General features: G+C 45.4%; 1 protein-coding gene across 5 annotated transcripts; it reads right to left on the bottom strand.

Annotated features, from left to right (window-relative positions):
* Window positions 1-25954, bottom strand: PRXL2A (peroxiredoxin like 2A). Of its 5 annotated transcripts, none has more exons than XM_054034419.1 (6): window positions 25794-25954; window positions 17709-17888; window positions 15653-15747; window positions 4008-4148; window positions 2725-2889; window positions 1-482 (listed from the first exon to the last, which is right to left on the bottom strand). In XM_054034419.1, the coding sequence occupies exons 2-6, from the start codon at window positions 17884-17886 to the stop codon at window positions 375-377; spliced, it is 687 nt and encodes a 228-aa protein (XP_053890394.1). In that variant the 5' UTR covers window positions 17887-17888; window positions 25794-25954; the 3' UTR covers window positions 1-374. The 5 variants fall into 5 exon arrangements, with proteins under 5 accessions (XP_053890394.1, XP_053890395.1, XP_053890396.1 ...); XM_054034420.1 differs by lacking the exon at window positions 25794-25954 and adding an exon at window positions 25591-25763; XM_054034421.1 differs by lacking the exon at window positions 25794-25954 and adding an exon at window positions 25020-25098.
* Window positions 25955-27707: the final 1753 nt, after the last annotated feature.

Below are 27707 nucleotides of genomic sequence, written 5' to 3'. Positions count from 1 at the left end.
TTTCATTTACATAATTTTTATTATCTTTCAACCTCACTTACTCCTGCTTTAGCAATGTCCTACTCCCCAGGCACCCAGATATTCTTATTTTTCTGGCTCTAACTGGACCCATCTAGGTTACGCCTTAAGATTTTGGGCCCAGCCTTTCATTAATGCGGTAAGAGACAAAAAACTAGTAGAAACAGTGGGTGGCTGAGGGGCTACAAAGCACAAACAAGTCAGCTACCATCAAAGAGGTTGTTCATTTGTTGACTAGTTTCAGAGAGAATTCTCCAGCTGAGCGATTACTGAATAGTCTAAGAAAGCAATTACACTGCATGTTCACATACAGACATGTTCTACATTTTCGAGCCAAGACTGAACATGTGTAACTATTAGTCAGTGTCTGCAGCTTGTGGTTTTATCTTCTCAGCAGCTTCAAGGACAGACTGAAGGCTCACTTTGTCTCCAAATTCTCTCTCTCGATGCTCCAAGAGAACACCCTAGTGAGAGGGAAAGGAAAAAAGTGCAGTGATTCCTTTTTATATGGGGATACATTTAAATAGAATGCAGTATTTAGGAACTCAAAAACGTTGCGTTTTACTTTCTGTCTGACTGAGAAACAAGGAGTAAAAGACAATATGATCCAATTTCTCAGATACAGGATTAATCAAGTCAACCAAACAAATATATGAGTTTCCCCTCATATTACTTATGTTAGGGCACGTTATGCAAGGATACATGTTGTGGCATTTTCTTATAAACTAGATAAACTCTTCTTACAGTACATTCACACTTCCATCTCAGGAAGATTAGTGCAAATACAAATTTCAAGTAACCTGATCAAGGCCATGGAAGCACCATTAGTAGGGCCCTACCAAATTCATGGCCAGGAAAAACGCGTCACGGACTATGAAATCTGGTCTTTTGTGTGCTTTTACCCTAAAGTATAAAGATTTCACAGGGGAGACCAGTGTTTCTCAAATTGGGGATCCTAACCCAAAAGGGAGTTGTGGGGGGAGGTCACAAGGTTATTTTAGCAGGGGGTCACAGTATTGCCACCCTTACTTATGCATTGCCTTCAGATCTGGGCAGCTGCGGAGCAGCAGCTGTTAGCCGGCACCCAGCTCTGAAGGCAGTGCCCCGCCAGCAGCAGCGCAGAAGTAAGGATGGCAATACCATGCCATGCCATCCTTACTTCTGTGTTGCTGCTGGTGGCAGGTCTGCCTTCAGAGCTGTGCTCCCGGCCAGCAGCCACTGCCGCTCTCCAGATGCCCAGCTCTGAAGGCAGTGCCACCATCACCAGCAGAGCAGAAGTAAGGGTAGCAGTACTGCAAACCCGCCCCCGCCATAACCTTGGGACCCCCTCACAACTCCTTTATGGGTCAAGACCCCTAAAATTACAACACTATGAAATTTCAGATTTAAATAGCTGAAATCATGAAATTTACGATTTTTAAAATCCTATGACCATGAAATTGACCAAAATGGACCATGAATTTGGTAGGGCCCTAACCATTAGGCTCTAAGCACATTTAACCAAACAGCAAGTTAGAAGTTCCCATAACACAGATATAGCTAAAACAGATTTACAGTAGACTGTGTATACATGACATTTGTTGCATACTTTATATAAATTATTTATACCCTGGTAGCACCCTAATCTTCGGCACTTTCAAGACAGACAGACACCCCCACATTCTAAATCTTGCTTTGACGATCTGTGTGATTACTGAACAAGCAAATGTTTCTTGGCAGTATCAATTACCCGGGACTAAATTTCCAAAGGCGACTAGTGATTTTTTGGGAGCCCAACTTGAGACAATTTAAAGGGGGCCTGATTTTTAGAAGGTGCTGGCATGCCACCTTTGGAAATTTAAGTCCAAGTTTTTTGCTGTTTTAAATCACAATTTATAAAATCTGCTACACATTTATCTCCATACTCTTAAATTTTACAAAACCATTTGATAAAATCATACTATACAGTAAGTCTTTAGGATGTTATATTTAAAGATGGACCCCGAGTTGGATCTAGAGCTGATTTTTTCCAAAATGTGATGAACTATGAATCTGGATTTAACCACCAAGCCCATCTTTCAGGTATATTGTACTATGTTGTTTTGTAAACAAACCGAGGATGGTTATCAAAAATGTGTATCAATCATTCGTTCCATACAGCGTTTGATTTGAGTCAATGCCGTCATGAAATCTTTGTTTGTTTAAGAACATGAACAAATAGCAACAGTATTTAGGACTGAGGTTTCCCACCCCCACACACATCATAACCAGTAATGGGAGATCACTTATTTGGTGCAAAGTCACCCCCAAAATTTTAAGTTAAAAATGAGAAGTCATTACCAGGGGCACGTCCACCAGCTGAGTGGAAAGTTATGTGAACTGTCAATTGTAATTTTTAAGAGAATGGTAGCTCATCAGTGAAGAGTAGCAGATGGAAAAATCTCCTTAATGGGTAAGTGTCAGAACATTTGGAAGTGATTATAAGAGATTTGTTTTCAAGGGCAGCAAGCTGATTGAAGTTTGTCAGGCATTGCAAGATGTTCTGTGAACATCACTGCACAAGACAAGAGATGCCCCAAGCCCACAACTAGAACGTAGTGCAGGACAGAAATTAGTGGCTGACTGTGGCCTTGTCATGTTCTAAGAGTAAGTGGCTAAAGCAGGAGGCCTTTGGGCTCTCATAGGGGCATGAAGGAAACTGAAGGGAAGAGGGGGATGAAGAAGTACCTGTTTCCCAGCACCAATCACATAAACTCCTCCCAGGATGAAACCTTCTCCTTCCAGGTTACCACTGTATCCATTCTTCCAAGCGCGAAGGAAGTTCTGCCAAACTCCTAAGCGGATAAGACCCATCGACAGCATTTTTCGCTTGTGAGGACCATAGAACTTTTTCTGTAGGACGACAAAGAAAACTCAAACAAGAAACAACAGTGACAGAGGAGACTTTCCTAACTGTAATCAAGGCAATCAGCTAGCCTCTGCATCCAGAACAGTTTCTAACAAGTAATATTTGGGTATACAGAACTGAATGATGCCTTTAGTAATCTTATCAGGACAGAAGTTCCTTTAAAACATTAAGAGGTCATCTACTTTCCACACCATCAGCAACATCCAGTTGTTTTTGTCACTGCTGCCATTGCAGATTTATGGAGCTGATCAACCTACTACATTCACTTCCTGGACATCTTGACTGCGGACATCAGCAGCATGTTTTTGAATTAACAGATTTGTTTTGAACTACTTGGCAGGACTCCCTCTAGACTAGGCTATCTTTTTTCATGTGCTGGAAAAAAGGGACGGGTTGCCACCGCTCACCATTTTATTACCAGTCTCATGATATTGTTTTTCCTAAAGTCCCTGCTTTTGGAATCTTGCAATTGAGAGACCCTGAGCTTTCACTCAAGGAGGCTGTTCCTAGACCTCAGTGTTGGAGAGATATGTTGGGAAACATGACCCAGAAAGATCCAAAAACAACAGAAGGCAAATAAAAGAACCATATATCATGATTTCTAAACCTCAAGATTTTGAGGGTGTGACACATGATTTCTGAATTCTTGTGTTTGGCAACAGCATAAATTTTCAGTAAACATAGCAACAAGCAATTATATTATTACCATTTGCGCTGCAACATGAACTTATCACACCCTTCTATTTTATTGTTTTTAATACCAGGATAATTATCCGACAGTGCATCCCAGTGCAAGAAAAGAGAAAAATAGTTGGCATGATCTTACTGTTTGCTTAGGTGTGTGTGTGTGGGGGGGGGGGGAAAATCATGCAAGAACATGTCAACAGTACACAGCAGAAAGACAGCTAAGCTTGTAAACTGAGCAAATTTATATATAGAAAATCTAAGCTGATTAATTTCTTAAGCTACAAAAGGCTATTAAATCAATTTCCAGATACCTAAGTTTCATTCAGGCCACACTATGCAGATTGCTTGAAAAGGCTTGGTGGATACAAATGCTGACTCAAGAAAGCTTAAAACAAACAGAGCAATACAAACATACCTTTTCATCCAGAAATATTTCCCCTTTGAAATAATGTTGAAAATCCTCCACTTCAGTCCCAATTTTTTCTTTCACTACAGCATAGAGGGGGACGCCAAGTTGGTCGAGCTGAGGTTTGAGAGAGGAAAGCTCAGAAGCCTCCTAGAAGACAATGAGTATGATGCCAGGTTTAACTACTGGATGGAAGCCTGCAAGACTCAACATTTGGCATGTAACCACTTAGGTGGATGGTGGCTAGAGGTGCAAAGTGGATGCAATGAAGTGTAATAAACAGGGCATATGAGTGAGTTCTAGTCCTAAGCCTTCTATTGGCATAGAGACATCTTCACCAGAAATGAAGGTGTGATTGCAGTGCGGGCGGGTATATGCATACTAACTTTAATCTAGATGGTGCAGCTAACAGTGGGTATGTATTCAGGTTACTGGCCTGTGCAAAGATCCATGCTACTGCATATTCACTGCTATTGTTACCCATGCTAGGTAGATTAAAGCTAGTGTAGGTATGCCTACCTCTCTAAAATCACTCCTTCATTCACAGTACCCTTACTAGGGCTGACTTCACTAGGAGAGGGGGATAGTTTTAAGCATGTATTTGCAAAAATCCTAGCAAAGGCTAAAGCAAAAGTCTTAATTAATACTATAACTTGCCTTGTCCATGCTAGGATTTTAGCATTTATTAAACACACATTCTTTCCTAGTGAAGATATGGCCACTGTGTGCAAGTCACTTAGCCTCTCTGTGCCTCAGTTTCTCCACCTGCAAAATGGTGAATAGGCATGTGTGACGGGTTGGATCACAGAAACCCCCTTGGGAGCTGCCCCCCGATGTGCAAAGACTACCCCTGCTTCGGTTTTCCCTGCCAGCTCAGGACTCCAGCACCCTGTCTTGCTGAGCCAGACACTCCAGTCTGCTGCAACACTGACCCAGGGTCTGAATCACTTGTCCCAAAGCTGCAAGTTTACCTGAAAACAGCTCACAGGAGTGTGCTTGTCTTTGGCACTCAGATGCCCAACTCCCAATGGGGTCTAAACCCAAATAAATCCGTTTTACCCTGCATAAAGCTTATGCAGGGCAAACTCAAATTGTTCGCCCTCTATAACACTGATAGAGAGATATGCACAGTTGTTTGCTCCCCCAGGTATTAATACATACTCTGAGTAAATTACTAAATAGAAAGTGATTTTATTAAATACAGACAGTAGGATTTAAGTGGTTCCAAGTAGTAACAGACAGAACAAAGTAAGGCCTGGTCTACACTACGGGTTTAGGTCGACTTTAGCAGCGTTAAACCGAATTAAGCCTGGACACGTCCACACAACGAGGCCCTTTCTTTCGACTTAAAGGGCCCTTTAAACCGCTTTCTTTACACCACCTCCGACGAGGGGATTAGCGATAAAACTGGCCTTTGCGGGTCGGAATTGGGGTAGTGTGGACGGAATTCGATGTTATTGGCCTCCGGGAGCTATCCCACAGTGCTTCATTGTGACCGCTCTGGACAGCGCTCTCAACTCAGATGCACTGACCAGGTAGACAGGAAAAGACCCGCGAAGGTTTGAATTTCATTTCCTGTTTGCCCAGCGTGGAGAGCACAGGTGACCACGCAGAGCTCATCAGCACAGGTAACCGTCATGGAGTCCTCCCAGGATCGCAAAAGAGCTCCAGCATGGACCGAACGGGAGGTATGGGATCTGCTCGCCATATGGGGAGATGAAGCAGTGATAGCTGAACTCCGTAGCAGTAAAAGAAATGGAAAAGTATTAGAAAAGATCTCCAAGGCCATGAAGGACCGAGGCCATAACAGGGACACACAGCAGTGCCGCGTGAAAATTAAGGAGCTACGGCAAGCCTACCACAAAGCCAGAGAAGCAAACGGAAGGTCCGGGGCAGAGCCGCAAACTTGCCGCTACTACGCGGAGCTGCATGCGATCCTAGGCGGTGCAGCCACCACTACCCCAACCGTGTGCTATGACTCTCTCACTGGAGAAACACACAGGGAAGACGCTTCGGGGAACGAGGAAGATGACGATGGAGGTACTGTAGGTAGCTCACAGCAGCAAGGAAGCGGAGAAACCGGTTTCCCCAACAGCCAGGATATGTTTGTGACACTGGACCTGGAACCAGTAACCCCCAAACTCACCCAAGACCCTCAGGGCACACAGGAGACCTCTGGTGAGTGTAACTTTGTAAATATTTGTAAACATTACAAAAAAAAAGCAAGCAAGTCTGTTAACGTGTATGGGGATGGAGCGGAAATCCTCCAGGGACATCTCCAGAAAGCTCTCCTGGTTGAAATGGGGTGATTTTATTAAGGGGGACATTCAGAGGCGCCCGTTCCTGCTCTTCTGACCAGAAATGTTCCCCGCTGTTAACCACGCGGTGGGGGGGAGGGGTGAAGTGATCATCCCAGAGAATCGTGTGTGTGTGTGTGGGGGGGGGTGGTTTACTTGTGTTTGTGCCGCATGTTAACCGGGAAACCGCAGCCCCCTCCTTTTACATTGAAACCCCATTTTAAATGGACAACCCAATTCATCCTTGATATGGGAAATGCGCTGCTGTTTGCAACCTTTCCCGCATGTTAAGAAGGTTAAAAAAGCCAAAACACTGTGGCCTACGATGGCTGCCTGCAAGTCGAAATATGCGACCTTGTAATGAAAGAGTGTACCCATTGTTCCCTAAAATGTGTCTTTTTTAACCACCTCTCCCTTCTCCTCCACCAGCTGCAAATGTTTCTCCTTCGCAGAGGCTCGTGAACATTAGAAAGAGAAAACGTAAGACGAGGGACGAGATGTTCACGGAGCTGCAGATGTCCGCCCAGGCTGATAGAGCACAGCAGAATGCGTGGAGGCAGTCAATGTCGGAGATGAGAAAAGCCCAATATGAACGAGAGGAGAGGTGGCGGGCTGAATCGCGGGAAGAACAGAGCAAGTGGCGGGCTGAAGACGATAGGTGGCGTCAGCTTGCAGACAGACGGCAAGAGGCAATGCTCCGTCTGCTGGAGCATCAAAGTGATATGCTCGAGCGTATGGTTGAGTTGCAGGAAAGGCAGCAGGAGCAGAGACCGCCGCTACAGCCCCTGTGTAACCAACAGCCCTCCTCCCCAAGTTCCATAGCCTCCTCACCAAGACGCCCAAGAACACGGTGGGGGGGCCTCCGTCCACCCAGTCACTCCACCCCAGATGATCGCCCAAGCATCAGAAGGCTGGCCTTCAATAAGAGTTAAGGTTTTAAAATGCAGTGTGTCCTTTTCCATCCCTCCTCCCCCACCCATCCCAGGCTACCTTGGCAATTATCCCCCTACCTCTGTAAGGAACTAATAAAGAATGCATGAATGTGAAAAAACAATGACTTTATTGCCTCTGCAAGCGGGAGGGGAGGGGAGGGTGGGGTGGGGTGGTTGGTTTACAGGGAAGTAGAGTGAACCGGGTCGGGGGGGGGGGGGGGGTTGGAGGGTTCATCAAGGAGAAACAAACAGAAGTTTCACACAGTAGCCTGGCCAGTCACAAAACTCGTTTTCAAAGCTTCTCTGATGCGCACCGCGCCCTGCTGTGCTCCTCTAACCGCCCTGGTGTCTGGCTGCGCGTAATCAGCGGCCAGGCGAGTTGCCTCAACCTCCCACCCCGCCATAAAGGTCTCCCCCTTACTCTCACAGATATTGTGGAGCGCACAGCAAGCAGCAATAACAATGGGGATATTCTTTTCGCTGAGGTCTGAGCGAGTCAGTAAGCTGCGCCAGCGCGCTTTTAAACGTCCAAATGCACATTCCACCACCATTCGGCACTTGCTCAGCCTGTAGTTGAACAGGTCCTGACTCCTGTCCAGGCTGCCTGTGTACGGCTTCATGAGCCATGGCATTAAGGGGTAGGCTGGGTCCCCAAGGATCACGATAGGCATTTCAACATCCCCAATGGTCACTTTCTGGTCCGGGAAGAAAGTCCCTTCCTCCAGCTTTCGAAACAGAGCAGAGTTCCTGAAGACGCGAGCATCATGTACCTTTCCCGGCCATCCCACGCTGATGTTGGTGAAACGTCCCTTGTGATCCACCAGGGCTTGCAGCAGCATTGAAAAGTACCCCTTGCGGTTTACGTAGTCGGCGGCTTGGTGCTCCGGTGACAAGATAGGGATATGGGTTCCGTCTATGGCCCCGCCACAGTTTGGGAATCCCATTTCAGCAAAACCATCCACTATTGACTGCACGTTGCCCAGAGTCACTACCCTTGATATTACCAGGTCTTTCATTGCCCTGGCAAATTGGATCACAGCAGCCCCCACCGTAGATTTGCCCACTCCAAATTGATTCCCGACTGACCGGTAGCTGTCTGGCGTTGCAAGCTTCCACAGGGCTATCGACACTCGCTTCTCAACTGTGAGGGCTGCTCTCATCTTGGTATCCTGGCGTTTCAGGGCAGGGGAAAGCAAGTCACAAAGTTCCATGAAAGTGGCCTTACGCATGCGAAAGTTTCGCAGCCACTGGGAATCGTCCCATACCTGCAGCACGATGCGATCCCACCAGTCTGTGCTTGTTTCCCGGGCCCAGAATCGGCGTTCAACGTTATCAACCTGCCCCAGTGACACCATGATTTCCACATTGCTGGGGCCTGTGCCTTGTGAGAGGTCTATGTCCATGTCAATTTCCTCATCACTCTCGTCGCCGCGCTGCAATCGCCTCCTCGCCTGGTCCAGGTTTCGCCTTGGCATGTTCTGGCTCTGCATATACTCCAGGACAATGCGCGTGGTGTTCATAGTGCTCATAATTGCCGCGGTGATCTGAGCGGGCTCCATGATCCCAGTGCTAGCTATGGCGCCTGGTCAGAAAAAAGGCGCGAAAGTAGTATCTGATGGACCAGGAGAAGGAGGGCGGGAGGGAGGACCGAGTGACGACATGGCGTACAGGTACAGGAACAGGGAGAAACACAAACAACTGTCACACAGAATGGTCCCCCCAAAGATTAAACTGGAAACCCTGGGCTTAGCAGGCCGTTGATTTCAAGACTTCATTACTCACTTGCCATTACACACATATACAGGAACAACAAAGAGTCTGGTGGCACCTTAAAGACTAACAGATTTATTTGGGCATAAGCTTTCGTGAGTAAAAACCTCACTTCTTCGGATGCATAGAGTGAAATGCATCCGAAGAAGTGAGGTTTTTACTCACGAAAGCTTATGCCCAAATAAATCTGTTAGTCTTTAAGGTGCCACCAGACTCTTTGTTGTTTTTGTAGATACAGACTAACACGGCTACCCCCTGATACTTCACATATACAGGAAGACTCACCTGTAAATACAGCCATCTGCAGACAATGGGAGTCATCAAGATTCCAAACCATCCTTAATGGCCCACACTTTACACAATTACAATAGGCCCTCAGAGTTATATTTTATATTTCTAGTTTTAGATACAAGAGTGGTACATTTATACAAATCGGATGATCACACTCAGTAGATTATAAGCTTTGTAATGATACCTTACAAGAGACCTTTTGCATGAAGCATATCCCAGTTACGTTATATTCACTTATTACCATATTTTCTCTAAAACTATCCGTTACATTATAATGACTTATTATCAAGTTTTTATAAAACCATATAGACTGCACAATGTCACACCATGAATGTACCCTTTTCATGCTGCAGATCAAAGAGTGCTATGCAGCTTTTATTATACAAGGAAGAGGTAAAAATGAGTTACTTTTTTCTAGTGTATACAGTGAAACTGTGTTTCTTCTGCATGCACCTTCAAGATACCAGCAGTTATGCTGCTTTATGTGTCCCAGGCAATGTGATATACTCCTGGGGGAATTCTGCGCTACTGTGCACGTGCATAATTAATGAGCCATATGAGCCTATTTTTAATTTTTTGTGTAGAAAAAAGCTTCTGTTGAAATGTTGCTGCGGTTCCTCTAGACTCAGACTCATAAGGGCTAGTGGGGGAGGACAGACTGGGGCAGGGGTTGAATGGGAGTGGAGGCACAGGGCCACATGGGGGAGGAGGGTGCAGGGCCACATTGTGATGGGGCAGGGGATGCAGAGCTACATACGGACGGGAGTGGCTGGGTGGGGGCACAGAGCCACATGGAGATGGGGGAGTGGGTGTCTGAGTGAGGGTGGATGGACACATGTGGACGGGGTGCAAGAACATATGGAGACAAGGGCAGATGTGCCTAACTGAATGGGAGAGGCTGGAGGGCGGGGGGGTCAGCCAGGGTCTGCATGGGGGAAGCTCCCTAACAATCCCTTCCCATCCCCCAAAGAAACCTGTTCTATACTTTTCCCACCCATATCCAACAACCCTCCAAGTTCACCCCCAGGCTCCTTCCCAGCAATTTACTTCCCTCTCCCTCAGCTTTTCCATTACCCTTGACTCCCCCAAGCCTTTGCATTGCTTCTGAGGGGTGCGGTAAATATACTTCTGTATTGTAGAATAAGTGAATTATTACTCAGAGTTCTGTATTAACATGCCTAGTAAGGAATTTATTTGTCAAAAAACATTTCCTGAATCTTTTTTGTTGTCTGTATTGTTACAGTGTTTGACAGGTATTTCGAAATAAATGACCAAAAATAATTGAAACTGGTGTGATTATAGTGTATTATTTTGACAAATAAAATATGCAGAATTTTAAAATACTGTGCACAGAATTTTTATTTTTTTGTTGCAGAATTTTTAATTTTTTGGCATAGAATTCCCCCAGGAGTAGTGATAGCAGCAGCAACACTAACCCATCTATGGGTTTTCCACACTGCAAGGGAAACTGTAAAAGCAGTTTGTGGAGGGGGAAAGTCTTTTCCAGCATCTCCTAGCCTCCAGTGCCAATTCCAATAGGGAAAAGATGTGACAGATACAGTGGCTGAGGGGCTTTTGTGCATTTTAAGGGAGAACATGGCCTTTGCTATGCAAAATAACTCCGACACCAGACTTATTGCTTAAAGGGCACAATCTGCATACAACCAGTTTATGAGGAGAAGCGACTGAATTGCCTTGACTGAACAAAGTGTTGCCATAATTTAGGGAAGATATCAAGAGTTCCAAGTAGAACACTCAGGGGAAGGCAGATGGCAAAATCCACAGACATTACAAGGCAGATGTCAACAGGCCAGAGTGAGTCTGTGTAAGGGTAAGGGCAGAGCTCCAATCTGCTACTGCCAATCCCCACACAGAAAGCTCAGAGGAGATAAAGAGAGGAAATAAGTAAGCATGAATCAGCCCTATGACAGTCAGTGAGTAGGGGATGGGAGGTATACTTAATACTCCTATTTTTGAATATATCCTTTAGGGAATGTAGTAAAGGCTTCTTGGACTCACTTCATCACCAGCCCTCCCCCCTCACCCCACCTGTTTGCAAAGTTCTGTTAATTCTTTGCTGTTTACCCTAAATCAAATACTTAGACTCTCTTTCTACAATAATTAAGCAAAACTCCAAGACAACTCAGCATGCACCAGCCACCACGGAGTACTCCCTTTAAAGAAAATCACCTCTCTATTCCATGATAGTTGTCTAAAATTCTGAAACATGATGCTGCAGACCATTACTGTAGTTTTGCTTATAAAAACAAAAAGCTCCCCTACAACCAGGAACCCATGTACCCCTCAGTAGCTTGGGGGTGGGAAGCCCTACACATAGGTGGGGGAACAGAGGCAGAGAAAGAAGTCAGAGTCTGCTTGGCTTTTTTAAACTCCCATCAAAGAGGGCAACATGTGCCCACACAAGAGAACAAACCACTCCCTTGGGCAGGGTATGCACCTGGTCGGTCTAAATGAGAGAGGGAGAGCAGACTGAACAGCAGCAATTCCCATGCAGGGAGGAGAACCTGGCTCTGCCCTTCCCTGCCAGCTAGCAAACCAGGTTTGCACCAGAAACAGATTATTTCCACCCCCATCCACCCACAGCAAGAAAGGTGTGACCAGTGAGAAAAGTCAGTGTGCCACAGTTCCCTCCCTGGTCTGCTCATGGGGTGGTGCAAAAACTACACCTCACCCCTTACTCAGGACACAGTGAACATTTGCAGCTTAGCCTATGGCATTCAGCATACCTCTGGCCTTTTTGCCCACTTAAATCACCATATAATCATCTGCAAAACTAGGGTTACCATCCGTCCAGGTTTCCCCGGACATGTCCGGCTTTTTTAGCTTTAAATGGTCGTCCGGGGGGGATTTCTAATAAGGTAGAAATGTCCGGGATTTCCCCCTTCCCCTCATGCAGAGTGCGGTGCGGCTGATTGGACGGCTGTGCCTGATTGAAAGCCACTCGCAGCCACTGGGGCCTCTAACAGCCAGAGTCACTCCCCCTCCCCCGCTCCTTCCTCCCCTGCAAAACAGAGCCTTATTTGTTTGGCTGCACGTGGAGCCCGCAGCTCTCCCTCGGCCTGGGTGGGGGGCCAGCTAAGGGACAGGGAACGGGGGGGTTAGATTGGTCAGGGATTCGGGGGGGGCTGTGAGGAGAAGGGGGTGTAGAGAGCGGTTGTGGCAGGCAAGGGACAGGGAACAGGGGGGTTAGATTGGTCAGGGATTCTGGGGGGGCTGAAAGGAGAAGGGGTGTAGAGAGCAGTTGGGGCAGGCAAGGGACAGGGAACGGGTGGGTTAGATTGGTCGGGGATTCTGGGGGGGCTGTGAGGAGAAGGGGGTGTAGAAAGCGGTTGGGGCAGTCAGGGGACAGGGAACGGGGAGACTTAGATAGGGGGTGTGGTCCTGGGGGCAGTTAGGGTGGGGGGGGGACGGGTAGGGGGATTCTGAGGGGGGCAGGAAGTGGGAGGGGGCGGGGCTAGGGCAGCACCCCACGTCCTCTTTTTTGATTGTTGAAATATGGTAACCCTAGCAAAACCAATGGTTAAACAGTAGTTTTCTCTTCTACGTCCATCTCAAGGATAAGCTTTTCCCCAGTGCCCCTAGTGAGAACCACAAGGAGTTGGTGGGAGAAAGAAGAAGTGGGCTGTAATAAATTTGTTAGTCTCCAAGGTGCCACAAGTACTCCTGTTCTTTTTGCAGATACAGACTAACACGGCTGCTACTCTGAAACAGGTAGAAAGAGCAGCAAGAGACTGACAGTGAGTTAGTCTCAGATCACCGACTTTTCCTCCTAAGTTGGCAACCTGCTCCCTCACGTTTACATAGATATTTTTAAGATTCATATTAAAATTTGGTTAAAAGAAGTACAATTTAATACAGTGAAGACTGCTTATTGTCAGGGGACTGGACGGTTTAGGGGATACATGATGGTATACAGAGCTTTTCCCCTCTAGGTCACTGGCTCAACTCTACTCCAAGTCCACACGGCCCAATTCTCAGAGCACTAATTTCAATGGGATTTGTGGGTTCTCGCCACCTCTAAGGGGGAGGCCCATAGTGTCACTACATCATGCTGTTGCCACCTGATGGCCCACAGCTTGGGACCTGTGTGAAGCAAACGGCTGGTCTTAGCCCCAATCCTTGTGGAAAGACAAGTATCCACATCTCTTCTACACAATCCCACCACTACAACTGAAACCACCGTTGGCCATCTCACCAGAGAAGGCAAAGATTAAGGAAGAGATTCTCAAAGGCACAAGTCAGTGGTAGCTGGGTACCTAACTGTCTTTTATGTCTTTGAAAAATCTCCCCCCCTTCCCTCCAGGGTGACAGGGAGTGTGGCACTCCCTAGTGGTGGTCCCCTCCAGTTCAGAATTGAGGTCCACAGTTGAGGCAATGGGTGTGAGGGGGGTGGAGCTTACTCTATCCCTCCCTGCACACTACCTGTTACTCCTGAGGGAATTCTGCACCAAAAATTAAAAGTTATGCACACAATATTTTAAAATTCTGCAAAATTCTGGAAATTTTGTCAATAAATAAACGTGGCTCCAGCACGGTAGTGGGGAGCACAGGCCACTGGCTGCACTGAGGTGGGAGATCACCTTGAAGCCCTCACCTCCCCACAATACAGAGACTTGGCAGGGAGGCTGAACCTGATCCTCACACAGTGCAAGGGCTGGGCCTGCCCCAGAAATGCCCCGGGGCTCTGTCCCTCTGCGCCAGGTGTGGGTGGGCAGGCTCAGCCCAGCAGGATCCAAGTGTGGAGGGGCTTAGTGTGGGGGGATCCAGGTATGGGGTGAGAGGTGTCTGTGTGGGGCAATCTGGGTGTGGGTGGTTCAGTGGGAGATCTGGATGCACAGAGGCTCGTTGGGATGTTCAGGGTGCAGGGGCAATGGTACTCTGTAGGGGACCCAGGTGAAGATGGTTGGGGCTCAGCGGGGTCCAGGTGTAGGGGGGGGTAGGGCTTGTCAGGGTGAGGGTTCGATGGGCCTGCTTAATGGGGGAGCCGCAGCTGCTGCCGAGGGGATGCCACATGGTGGGCTCCCACTTCCCTCCACCCTATCCCCTTTTCTTCTCCATCCCCCTCCCCTCACTCCCACATTCCCCTCCCACCTGCCCTACTCCATCCCCACTTCCTTCTCCACTGCCTCTTCCCCCCACCTACCCAGTATCCAGCCCCACCGCAGGCACTAACTGATGCACAGAATAGAAAACAGGAAAGCTCCCAGCACACAGAAGGGGAGCACAACTAGCACTAGGACCCAGGAGGAGGCGTTCAGCTGCAGAGTCAGTGGAGCAGAGACACAGCCTCCTTCAGCTAGGCAGTTCTGCCTTTGCAGAATGGGGGGGAAGTGGCATGTAACATCCATGTGCCCCCCCCCATGCTTTGCCTCTGTTTGGAGGGGGCAATCCCCCCCAAAAAACTGCACCCATGGTTGCCACCCACCCCACCGTTTCCCTTTGCTTCCCTGCCATTTTATGATGGGAAACACACAAATCTGCCAAGGGGTGGGGGGGGGGGGTGGGGGGAAGAGAAGAGGGGAGGGAGGGGCACGGCACATTTTGTCCCGCAGAATCCCCCCAGCAGTAAGGACGTGTTCCATGATCATAGTATTTCAATCTGTCTGTCTCTTTCCATGAGAACTAAATTCACTGACGCATACAACGCTTTCCAATATTATGTAGTGTAGGGACTAAGCAACAGATTGAAATACTATGATGTAGGGACTAAGTAGACACTATAATTAAATGGTTGCTAGACTAATTGCTCTGTTTTATTAATTGGTGAGTAATAACATAATTGCTAAGGTGGAAATAGCCTAATAAGTGACCAAAATATAAGGCAGGTTTTACATTCAGTAGAGTATCGAACAGATTGTGAACAGCAGGCTTTTCCTTCCTCCCTTTGAAAGAATGACTTTAATCTCCAGGATTAAATGAAACACTGACTTGAGCAAGTTGGTGATAGATGTTTCCCCCTCCCATGCAACGCTGCTGTATCAGTACCTGCAAGATTCCTGCTAGTCCGTTTCTGGGCTTCTCTTGATCACAGACCACCTATCTAGCCAAATGTATTTTGGATCTGTGGGGCCAGATTCTCATCCCGTGTAAATCAGCATAACCCCATCAGTCAATGGATGTATGCTGATTTACACCAGCTGAGAATTTAGCCCATAATATTGACAAATGGAGACAGAGATAAACGAAGCTCATTTTCACGTGGGAGCAAATCTGGGATTGGAAACAAGATTTTCAGATATGCAAAACTCGTGCGTTAGCTGACTGCCTCCCTGGCCACATCTAACACAAAGACACGTAACTAGAACAAAACTCTCTGAATTAACCCCCAAGCCCATCACAATACCTCTCTGCACAAAAAGCATCCAGGTCTCCGCACAGCCATGATCACTGCACCATTCTTCTTCCATAGCTCACCTGCCTTGAATGTTCTCTCTTCTGCTTATAAGGGAGAAATAGCATGAATTATGGCATGTATTTACATAACTACAGCTTCTGATGAAGAACACTAAGCATGGTGAAAGATTCTCAGTTCAGTATTCCATTTGGGTTTATATTCTAATCAAGACAGAAGGGGAGATTTTCAAAGTGTATTTAAATTCCAATTAAATATATATATAAAAAAGTCCATTTTAAAGTATCAGTTTTATTAAGATCCCTGAATTTATAGCAATTTTAAAAAACAGGTATGAATGGTCATCTCTAGTTTTGCACATGGGAGTCAGCTCCCAGCTCTGCCAAACATCCTAACTTTCCGTCCCCTGCTTGGTTGCCTCCAATTGTATTTATTAGTGGTGCACGTTTTGAATAATATTGCGTATGTTCTGAAACAAGAGCTATTGCCACAAACAGCAGCCCATCAGTTTGTGCCATAGAATGAAACCCCTCTCATTTTCAAATTTTCCACGATGTTATACAAGTTTTGTGCTACTATAACTCTACTGAACTCAACAGTCAAACGTAAGCAATGCAGAATCAGGCCTTATGTCTGGACATAGCATTATGGTGTATAAGTTACTTCCCGCTCAAGCGCAAAACATCCTCTTTCAGTCCTCCTGTGTACATCTGTGAATTAGATGTCAATGTGTTCACTTGAATTTTTCCCCCCACCCTGGAGTAACAGGCAATATTAATGATACTGAAAACTCTAAAGAGGCATTCTCTGTTTTAACCTCTATTGACTCCTGCATGTGACTTTGCACACCTGAATAATTCTCCACCTTGTTTTGGGCTTTTGTAATAGAATTAAACTGCACAGCACCTTGGGGAAAGGTTTTAAATTTTTTGTTTATGTTTACTCCAAGTCTGTTTTCACCCTTTAGCTCCTATCACAGGAATTGGCAACCTTTGGCCCACAGCCCACCAGGGTAAGCACCCTGGCGGGCCAGTTTGTTTACCTGTCACATCCACAAGTTCAGCCAATTGCGGCTCCCACTGGCTGCGGTTCGCCGCTCCAGGTCAATAGGGGCTGCGGGAACGGTGCGGGCCGAGGGATGTGCTGGCCGCCGCTTCCCTCCACCCCCATTGGCCTGGAGCAGCGAACCGCGGCCAGTGGGAGCTGTGATTGGCCAAACCTGCGGACGCGGCAGGTAAACAAGCCTGCCCAGCCCGCTAGGGTGCTTACCCTGGCAGGCCGCGGGCCAAAGGCTGCCAATCCCTATCCTATCATCGGGCATGTGATGGTTTGGACAGGCTGGAAAAAAGTGCTCTTTGTGAAATAAGCAAATCAACAGGAAAAAAACATTTTGTATGTTAGGCAGAAAAATTATCTAGCTGACATGAAGAATGATCAGAAAGCAGCGGAGTCTGCAAAAGACGACACAGAAACAGGGAACTGTAGAGGAGGCCACATGGCCTAATGAAGAAAGCACCGGATGGGATTTAAGAGGCCTGATTCTATTCCCAGCTCTGCCATTGGCCTGCTAGTTGACCCTGGGCAAGTCACTTCACCTCTCTGTGCCTCAATTTCCCTATCTGTAAAATGAGGATAATAATACTGATCTCTTTTGTAAAGTGCTTTAAGATATATGGATGAAGAGTGCTAAATAAGAGCTGAGTAGTATCATCATTCATCTGGCAGCCATTAACTCAAAATTAGATGCATCTTATTTTTCAGAGAGGTCTGTCACTTCAAAACCATCCTTCCCCTCTCAAGAAGAGTCAGCTACTTCCCACACCATTTACTGAAGCAGGGAAAGACAAGAGTGGTTTGATGCCCTCCCTGACCTGCTAATAGATAGTTGTCCCAGGCTAGACCCTATCTCTTCCAAACACACTCCACTTGTCCTAGGAACCTTTGTTTTCAACCCTGGCCTTAAACGGTAAGATTAGCTCTACCTAAGTACTTTTATAAACTCCATGTAGAGTGTGAGCTCAGATTTCCAGAGGAATCCAATTCTTACCTTCTCCCAGAGATTTTAGCTCGGTCGTCTCTAAAAACTCCAACGAGGCTGCCTCCGGTTTGGAGAGAAACAAGTCAGTGTTAGCAAGAAGAATCCCTGTCACAGCTACGCCAATAGCCCCAAGGCCGATAGACCACATCCCCATGGTGAAGAGCTCCAAGTCTGGCAGGGAAGACATTTCTGGAAATAAGAGGAGGAAGAAAGAATTATTCCAGCTGCTGGATAGATTCCAAGGAGAGGGGAGGGAGAGTTAAAAAGAATAAGGAGTCAGCCAGTGGTGCCCAACCTTATTATACAGGAGAGCTACATAAACCTAAGCACAACCTTGTGTGGGCCAAACTGATGCTACATATTTTAATAAGATTTAAAGTCACCTGTATTGATTTATATTTTAAGTTCAGCTTGTTTTGTATGTACACCTCTACCCCGATATAACACGACCCGATATAACATGCATTCGGATATAATGAGGTAAAGCAGCACTCCAGGGGGCTGGGGCTGCGCACTCTGGCGAATCAAAGCAAGTTTGATACAACGCAGTTTCACCTATAACGCAGTAAGATTTTTTAGCTCCCGAGGACAGCGTTATATCAGGGTAGAAGTGTATTTAGATAGGTTGTTTCTATGTACAGTATTGTCTATTTATATACCTATGTAAACTAAAATGTAAACATGATGACAAAACACAAATGAATTGATTAGTATATTATGTTGAAGCAGGCTGTGGTCCTTATAAAATACTTTGGGTGGGCACCCCTGGATAACACCTTTTGGCATAGGTAAAAGGATGGTCTGATAGTTAAGGAGACCTACGTTCAATTCCAGCTCTAACCCAGACCGCCTCATCAGTAAAATGGGGTATTGTTACTTCCGTTCCTCACAGGGGTATGAAGAATAAATACAGCCTGCGAGGCAATCAGCTATTATGGCATTCTGCTGTGTAGAATGATTGTTAGAAAAGGGATTCCCTAACTACAGTAACAAAAGATGACATTAGGATTACTCAGCAATGCATGTTAAGCCATTACTGTAAAACGTGACAGACAGTTTAAACCAGTGGGTCTCAAACATTTTTATTGGCGATCCCTTTCACATCGCAAGCCTCTGAGTGCGACCCCTCCCCAAATAAATTAAACACCCTTTTTAATATATTTAACACCATTATAAATGCTGCAAGCAAGCAGGGTTTGGGGGTGGAGGTTGACAGCTCATGACCCCCCTTGTAATGATGTCACAACCCCCTGAGGGGTTCCAACCCCTAGTTTGAGAATTCCTGGTTTAAACCAAAGGAACGTTGGTAGGGCTACAATGGGCCCTGCCTTTTTTGGTCTTGATATTTTAAAAAAGTTCAGAGGATTTTGCAAGTATGCTACAGTGCGTCTATGAGAGAAAGAACTACAGAATGTCAAGATACAGTTCAGCACAATTGGCTGTCTCTGCTTCAACCCTAAACTGAAGCTGCAGAGTGAGACAGAGCAGATCTGTCAGTTTGGAGCGCTGATGCAAAAACATCTAAGCCTCTGACATAATTCAGATCACTGTATATGACCTAGCCTTACAAATACACTCCAAACAGCACCTACTGCCCGTTAAGGCCTCTGCAATTTAGCCTTGATAACTAGATTCCATTTATCACTTTGTGCAGACATGTCAGGAACAAACAACTTAACCTTAGCCTGGCTGGCTGAAATAGATAAAGCTGAAATGGAAACAAATTGTTCTGACAGTCCCAGAGGCAGCCATTGGATGTTATGAACATATCTGCACCTCACCACAATGTTGGTGCCACTCTCTGTAGCTCAAATAATTTTATTAAAGGCTAGACATATCCTCCCAGAAGGGCCCCAAACGCCCCATTTTTACTCCTGCCAACATTCAAAGAGTCGGCCCAGGCTACCGCTCCTGGCAGTAGTGTTTCAGTGAGAGAGCAGCAGTTGTGAACTTTGCACAGAAGCAAATATAAGCCTGTCACTATTGAAGGGAATAGTGGAATCCAACTAATGAACTGAAAATGGTACAGAAAAAAAATTGATTGGATTTTGTTGGTTATGCATCAAAGTTCTTTGAGGATAGAGATTCCCTGACACCATCTCCCCCCTTCCCCTTTAAAGCTAGACTCTCAGTTAGAAGTGGTAAAAATCCTAATTCTAGAATTGCTAATATTTGCTGCAAAACTTAAAGGAATTTGGAAGCATTTAATCGTCGTTTTGTTTTTCTTGTGCTGCATTGAGTCTCAGCCTCTTACATATCTTGTATTTCAGGACACCGAATGGGAGACAAGGCCGGTTTACACAAACATAGTGCAGATAAGAGAGCAAGGTCTAGCCAGTTGCATCTCTTCTTTCCAATGCAGAAGTCTTCACTTGATGTTAACGCTGATTTCCCCTATGTGGGTTTTTAGATGCAATGGCTTTTCAACCTAAGGCCATATCATGACAGTGATTTTTAAATTAGTGATCACCTGTTGAAACTGGCCAGCCAGTGAATGTAGTTTACTAAGGCTATTTTAGAAATGGTCTGTAAAACTCTGAAAAGAAATTAACTGAGTCAGAGACCAACTCATTATACAAACTGCTAGAGCTTGTTTGTATAATGTAACCTGATATTGCAATAAGTATTGAGAGGTCCCTTGAGAGATAGGATTTTGTTGGTATCCCCACTGATCCATCACTCTGCTCCACTGAGCTTGTCCTTTCTAGCATAAATTAAGAAGTCTACTCTTTAGGTTTGAGTCTGGTCTGGTCCTGTGTAATTAATTATTACCTGTGTGGGTGGTGGATGGTAAAAGTGGAGGATAAACACCCACCAGCTCCTATCTTGCCAGACAGGAGAAGTATTGCACAATTCTTGATTCCTCAGATGATTACTGCTAGTGGCTGGGGCAGATTATCTTTCAAGAACAAATGTAATTTAAAAAAAATGTCCCCACGAACCACTATCATGTCTTTAAAAACCACGGTCAGATCAGCAGCAGGTATAAATGGAGCTATGCTGATTTATACACACACTTCAGATCTGGCCTGTAGTTTACAATTCTATAAGGAGTGATTGTCGAAAGGACAGCATTAGCCTGGACCAAGAGACAAAACTTTTTCAGCTGTACTGGGTTCATTTTGATGTTTCTTTCTTGGCTAACAGAAAGGCTGTTCTAGAGAAACTAAGAGCAAACCTGCTGATCAAGCAAACAGGGGCATGGAAGAAATAGCTCACTCCACAACAACATGAAACTCCTGCTTCTGCTCAGCTGAGTGGCATCAACAAACATAATGCATATGCACAGCAGCAACTACCATGATCAATAAAACACTAGCAGACAGAAGAGCTTGAGCCCTGAAACATCTGCTCTACTGCTTAGAAAGTTAGAGATAGTTTTCTCTTTAGTCTCACTGCCCATATGCTGTAGCATTGCTTTCTCTATTTCCACAGATCAGTTGCAGCTCTTGTAATGCCTCTCAAAGTGGTCCAAAGCTCCACAATATTAATGCTTTTTGATTCAAAGCCATGAGGAGTTTTACATGTAAAAACCCCAAAGCATCCCATAATAGCAGACTGTTAATATTTTAGAATAATGCACTCACCAGAACCCATGGGGCCAGTGTGCTCATACACCACACCAACTTTAACACCTGAACTCCATTTGAATCAGGAGAGAAACGGGAATGGTCCAGGGGAGAAGGCAGACAGCTACTGTGTGCTACTGCTGGTCCTGAGGAGGTTCCTTAGGCTGTTCCTCCTAAAGAAGGCAGATTAGGTGGGCAGGACTAGGCAGGATTCCAGCAAGGAAACCTTTATGTTACTGCCAGTGCGTAAGTCAGAACGTTTCTGAGCAATACTCATCACATCCAAATGCGGTTGGATTACAAGATAACAGCTGTCCCTCAAGAGATGAGACTGCTTAAAAGGTATTCCGTTTAAGATGCTGAGAAGTTGAAGTAATCTAAGTTATAATGTTACTCTCTTAGGTAGTGGTGGTGTGGGAGGGTCACAGGCAGCCCAAGGGAACACCATCGCATTGAGGAGAGGGTTCTGTACTATAATGCTTCATGCAGAATTGTTATTGAGGATTTTTAATGGTAAATATTCAACTCCTCATGTTTTGTTCATGTTTTAACCTCCCCTCCTCCATGGACTGATAAAGCAATTCTGTGACTCTGGAAACAAAGCAGCGCTATTGGAAGGAAGGTTCAACAACATACAAGACCAAGTTTTCAGAATTCGCTGCCTAAATCACACAATTAACCCTACTGTGTATGCGTCAGGTTACCAGTATTGCCTGAAGCTTCCATTCACTACAGAGTGACAGATACTGTCTATTCACAGATATTGTCGGGGCCATTGTATGGATTGAATGACGACAGGATATATGATTTGTATGATAGAGACAGTTTTCTTTAAAAAGTATGCTCAATCAATAACTCCCTCCCCTGACTCCTTCGTTGGGATCTCACGTGGCTCCTGATGCTGCAGCCATATATTTTAAGTTTTGTCTACAGTATGCAATTAGCCATCTTCAAACAGGCTTGTGCTCAGACCAAAGCAGGTGCAGATAAATTGTTGGTTAAAATGCCAGCTAATACTCTACAATGTATAATTTAGTTGTGAATAAGCCTCTTTTGTGTGTGCCTCTATGTGTGAAGAAACCAGGCTAACACATGGTTCTCTAACTTTAATTAAAAAAAAAAAAAAACACCTTTCCCATATGGACAGAAGAGGAATTGAATTAAGTGTTATCACGGCCATCTTTAAACAATTACTTTTGTAATGTATCCATGGCATCTGCAGGTGATATGACTGCACCAGAGCATAGCCACTAACCTTCACAAACACACATGCATAGCCAGCTTTCTATAAGTCTTATCAAATAAACTCTTATTGCACATTACCAGATCTATTGTGGACTGTCACTCTTTCTACCACAAGCATTCAGAGATGCAACATAAAAACAAATGAGACAAATGAAGATAACCTTTTAACAAATTGTTGAGGTGTGAACATAAGTGGTTCTCCCACCATGGAGAAGATTTTTATTCATTACTGTTTAAGAACTTTCTCCTTTTAGCAGCTCATTTCCTGCATCAAGCATTCTGGTCAGCTAGGCTTTTATACAGCACTCATCAGCATAGCATCTAGTCCAAGAGAACTCCATTGTGTCAAATAAGCAATGCTATGTTCCACCGTTCTTTCAAAGAAAGGGACTTTGAGACCAGATCACATGGTCTAACAGCATTCTCTCTCTTTATAAAGACTTATGTTAAAAAAATCCCTGCTCCCTGGCTTCCCAGTCCCCTCCAGGGAAAACATCAGCAACAGCAGATCTAGCATGGCCCTCTACCCCTCTCACTTATCCAAAGTTTCCAAGCCCCACATGTGGTATTCAAAAAGTGAATAATAATGAGTTAGATACTATGCTAGGGTGAATGCAGAGCTCTGCTCAGCCACGAAGTGGAAAAATCCTCATAACTCCTAGGTGGATGTGAAAAGGGGAGAACTGGCAGTGTCCATCTAGCGGGATTCTATGAGCTTGATTTTCAGAAGAGTTGAGTTCCCCAAACTCCAACAGGGGCTGCAGGAGTTCTCTGTACACTGCAGAGCCAAGCTCTGTGGAAGCTGGTGGATAGGCAGGAGCATAGGCAATAGAACTGTAAACTGTGCAGAAACACTGTTCCCAAAAGGCACCCTCAGGGCTCTCTTCTCCTGCTTAAATCCTGTAGTAGCTGCCATGACTGCAAATTCAGATTGAGAATTTCCTTCTTTTGCCCTGTGCCTTTTGACCTTTGTGAGCTTGGCTCTACGCTTAGGATTTTAGCTTTAGTGTCTGTCACAGTCTCCAAACCCAGAGCACTAGCAACTGTTTCTTTTGTAAGAGGGAAGAAAGCTCTGTTAATTATTGTTGCACCATTTCTATTATCACTGTTTGTGGTGTACCAAGTAGGGCCTCATTGTTCTAGGCTCTGTACAGACATGCTGTAAAGAGATAGTCCCTCACAATCGAGGTTGTGACAATAAACAGATGATGACATGCACAAATAGCAATAGGAAGGATGAGGTAACAGTAATGTGCATAAACTGACATGGTGATGTCATACAAGGTCTTAGGGACCTTGCACTGATACTAAAAGGGTTCTGATGAGGCACGGTTATAGTTTACATCAAATGTATCTAGCATCTCAGATCTTAGCAACACAGTATAAACTACTCTTTAACAATACCTAGAATCCCCCTCTTTTCCTTTTATTACTTCTGTTGTTCAGCGTATATGTTGTCTAATAAGAGGGAGAACAACTAGTAATATAGAAACACCAGAACAGGTAAAATAAGTCATACAAGAAGTGCAGCCAATAGAAGTAGCTGTTAGATTTCAAGGCCACTGTGAGACGAGTAAACTGGTGAAAGGATTATAGCATCAGAAGTAGTTCAGCCAATCACACAAATGACTTGAATTCATTTTTATAATGCACCACTAACACATCAAGAATGGAGATCAGTTTTGCAATCATACAAAAGTGATGATAAAGGGACAAATTCTGCCCTCAGTAACACTTTAAGGAACAGAAGCAAGTCCTTCAGAGCGGGGATTGTGTCTTTTGTATGTTGCACAACGTTCCATGGGCATTTATGGAGCTACACACGTATTTATTAATCAAAGTTCAAGTCCTTTGCTCCTTGATACAGGACTCCAATGTCAGTGCCCTGCTGACAGATGTCTGTCAATCAGTAACACAAAGAAAACAAGTTTTACCTCCACCTCTTTCTTCCTCAATTCAACAGGCTTAAACCCTTTTAAAAGACAATTCCAAATCCAGTTTTATTGGAGAGCGATAGCTCCTTACTCTGATACTTCAATCACCCATCTGAATCACCTCAACAGGTTTCCCCCAAACTCCTCCAGCGAAGCAAAGAGCTTGAGCTTTGAAGCTGTAGCAGATTTACAGATACCAATGTTTCAAGGGCAAGTCAAGATGCCTTCTTGCAGACTCAGCACTTGGCAACCAACAATCCATTTCCATACAATTCCATTGGGGAAAAATTAAATTAAGCAATCTGGTCTGGTTTTCAAATACATTAAAGTTACAAATTTACTACCAGAAGCCCAAATTACTCCAGAACACAGGTATACCACACAATGCTAGTGCATCTCTCTTCCCCACTGAGAGATCTTGTGTAGAAGCCATTGAACTGGAACTCAGGAGATCTGGGTACAATTCCAGTTCTGCTACAGATTCCTTATGTGACTCAAGGCAAGATCATTTAATCTCTGAGTTTGAGCTCCCCATCTGTTAAATGGGGCTAGGAATACCTCCTTGATCCTACCTGTAATCTATCTTGTCTGTTTAGATTGTGAAATCTAGCCTGGGATCCTTGTGTACGTTTTGTGGTATCAAAATACCCTTGGTCCCACACAGGAAAGATGAAGCTTAGCAATGTTGTGGATTTACTGTAGAGCAAGGCAGAGATTGCTGCTAATGCACCTCCCCTTACCCAATACGTTTGCACAAGTCCAGCCTGTCATCACAATTCAGGTCACCAAGGGTTTATCTACTGCACTGCTCTGCTGTTCCCTCCTCCCAATCTCTAACCCTGTTTCCTCAATCGCTCAAATGATAAACATGTCAGCTTCCTGCTGACCGATGATGAACCCCTTTGCGGAGATACAAAATTAAATCAACCAGCGTCAAGCAGATTTTCCAATCCGATCATCTGGCCCCACGCTAATTAGACAATTAGAAGCCCCGCCTAAGAGTCAGCAAAGGAGGGTCCCGGCTTTCTTTGGGGAGGCACTACAAGAAGAGATCGCCCCCACGGCACCGACCTACAATTTCCAACCCGCCCCCCTTTGTGCTGTATTCAGCTCTGCAGGATCGTGCTTCAGCCCCCCTCCAACCTGACTTGCGGGGTGCAAGGGGCAGAGTCAGGAGAGCCAGCCGCCTGCCGCTCCTTGCACTTTCTACACCCGGACTCGCCAACCCGCTCTCCCCAGCAGGGACTGGGGCTGCTTAGCCGCGGCCGTCAGGCTGCAGCCCTCCAGGCACAGCAGCGATCGCTGGGCCCGCCAGCCCCGGGGTGGGGGAGGCCGCTGATACTCACACTGGAGCTGCATCCCGGCAGCGCACGTGCGCAGGGAAGCCCCAGCGGCGACTCCTCCCTAGTCCCTCCCCAGCACCTGCGAGCCAGGCCCTCGCCTCGGCGCGTCTGCAGACAGATCGCTCGCAGCCCCGGCGCGGCGCGGCATTCCCAGCCTCCCCGCAGGGTGGTTAATCAACATCACGTGCCCCGATTCCCAAAGCGGGAGAGTCCCTTTGCAGCGCGCCGCCGGGGATTGCCGGAGTGTGTGTGCGCGCGTGACTCAGCAAGACAGGGGGGTTAAAAGCAGGGAGAATGAATGCGTTGTTATTTGTGACGCCTCAGGAACATGGCTTAGCTGAACCAAGCACCAAGAAGAATCAATACCTGCACAATCTGAAACCAGAGAACCAGCCTTAAATCCATCCGCATTCAGCAAAGCATTTAATGAGGTGTTGGTGTCCCATTAAGCCTCAATTTACAGTTAAGCCTATGTTCAAGTGCTCTGTTGAAAGGGATGGGCATGGGAACAGGCATAAGTGCTTTCGAGCTCAACCCACTCAATGAAAACCTTGCATGTTGATATAAGTCTTCCTTATGCCGTTTAACATTAGTAGTTTGTACCTAATCAACTCTTTGCATAATAAACATTTCTCTTGGTCTCAGCTATACCACACTGGAATTACAGAAAGCTCTTTTTGATAAGTAAGATGACAGTATCTCATATTTAAGAAGGCAAAATGAGTAAATGCCCTTCATAGAGGTTTTTTTTTTTTTTTTTTTTTATTAAACAAGAGCTTTTTCTCTCTTCAGTAGAGTTACATTAGCTGTCTGAGGTGGTGGAGGGCAAGATTTATTTTGAGAGTTTTCACTGGTGAATTTCAGTTTATTAAAAGTGGAAAGAGTGAAATCACTGGTTTAAAGATAAAGGCAGTGTATTCCAGTAGTCATTCGTTAATACAATGATAGTTGCTTCTGAAATGCTTACAGGTAGATTCAATTATTCAATAGAATATACTTCCTCACATTAATCAGCCAGTAATGTGTCACAATGTTTAATAAACATTGAAGTCCCCTAAGAACAGAGACTGCCAATTGCTTGTGGTTATTAAGCATCACCCACACCCAATCCAAGTGCTTATCCTTAGAGCCCTGTGCGGACAAAAATTTGTATCCGCATATGATCTGCGATCTGCAAACATGGTCAGGCAATATAAAGCGGATATCCGCAGATTTGCAGGCCTCTACTTATCTTCACTAGTGAGTTAATATGATGTACAGTTTGAGTGTTCTCATGAACTTGACCCCTGTCCACACACAAATGCATCAGTCATGTGCAGTTGTTGTAACTATACAAGTTGCACGGCGTGACTGGGAATAGAGGCAAGACCTTGAGTAAACTGCTAACTCAAGCTATCTGTAGTGTGTTCACTGGTGCCACAAAACAAAGAGACCTTTTAGTCCCCTAGTACCTTCCCACAAACCCTCTTCTCTGTGACCATTTCTTGACATCTACGCATTCCCTGTTCCTGCCTGGAAGTCACCTATAGATCCCTGCAAATCTGCAGATATCTGCTTTATATCTGTGGACCATTTTTGTGGATTACGTGTGTGGATACAAATTTTGTATCCATGCAGGGCTCTCATCATCTACCATTGCAAATAGGCCTGCTTCATGCTCTTCTAGTTGCTTGCAACTTCAAGTACCAGCAACTGCTCTCATTGCTGGTACAGAGCTCCATTTTCTGAGAATCTTCCCCCTAGCATGTTCCCAGTACGTTGTCAACAAACTGGAAGCTGGCACCAAAGTACTCGTGGGTTTCTGCTGCAAGGCTAGAAAAGTCCACAGTTTTAGGGTTTAAGAGGCATTGATGGGATTCCACTACAGAATGTCATTGTGAAACATTTCTCCAAACTAGGCCTTAGCATCGCAATAAA

The sequence above is a fragment of the Malaclemys terrapin genome, chromosome 7, assembly GCF_027887155.1.
Source record: "Malaclemys terrapin pileata isolate rMalTer1 chromosome 7, rMalTer1.hap1, whole genome shotgun sequence".
NCBI lineage: Eukaryota > Metazoa > Chordata > Testudines > Emydidae > Malaclemys > Malaclemys terrapin.
The sequence above is the reverse complement of the archived record's forward strand: the minus strand, read 5'-3'. Positions and strand labels throughout refer to the sequence as shown.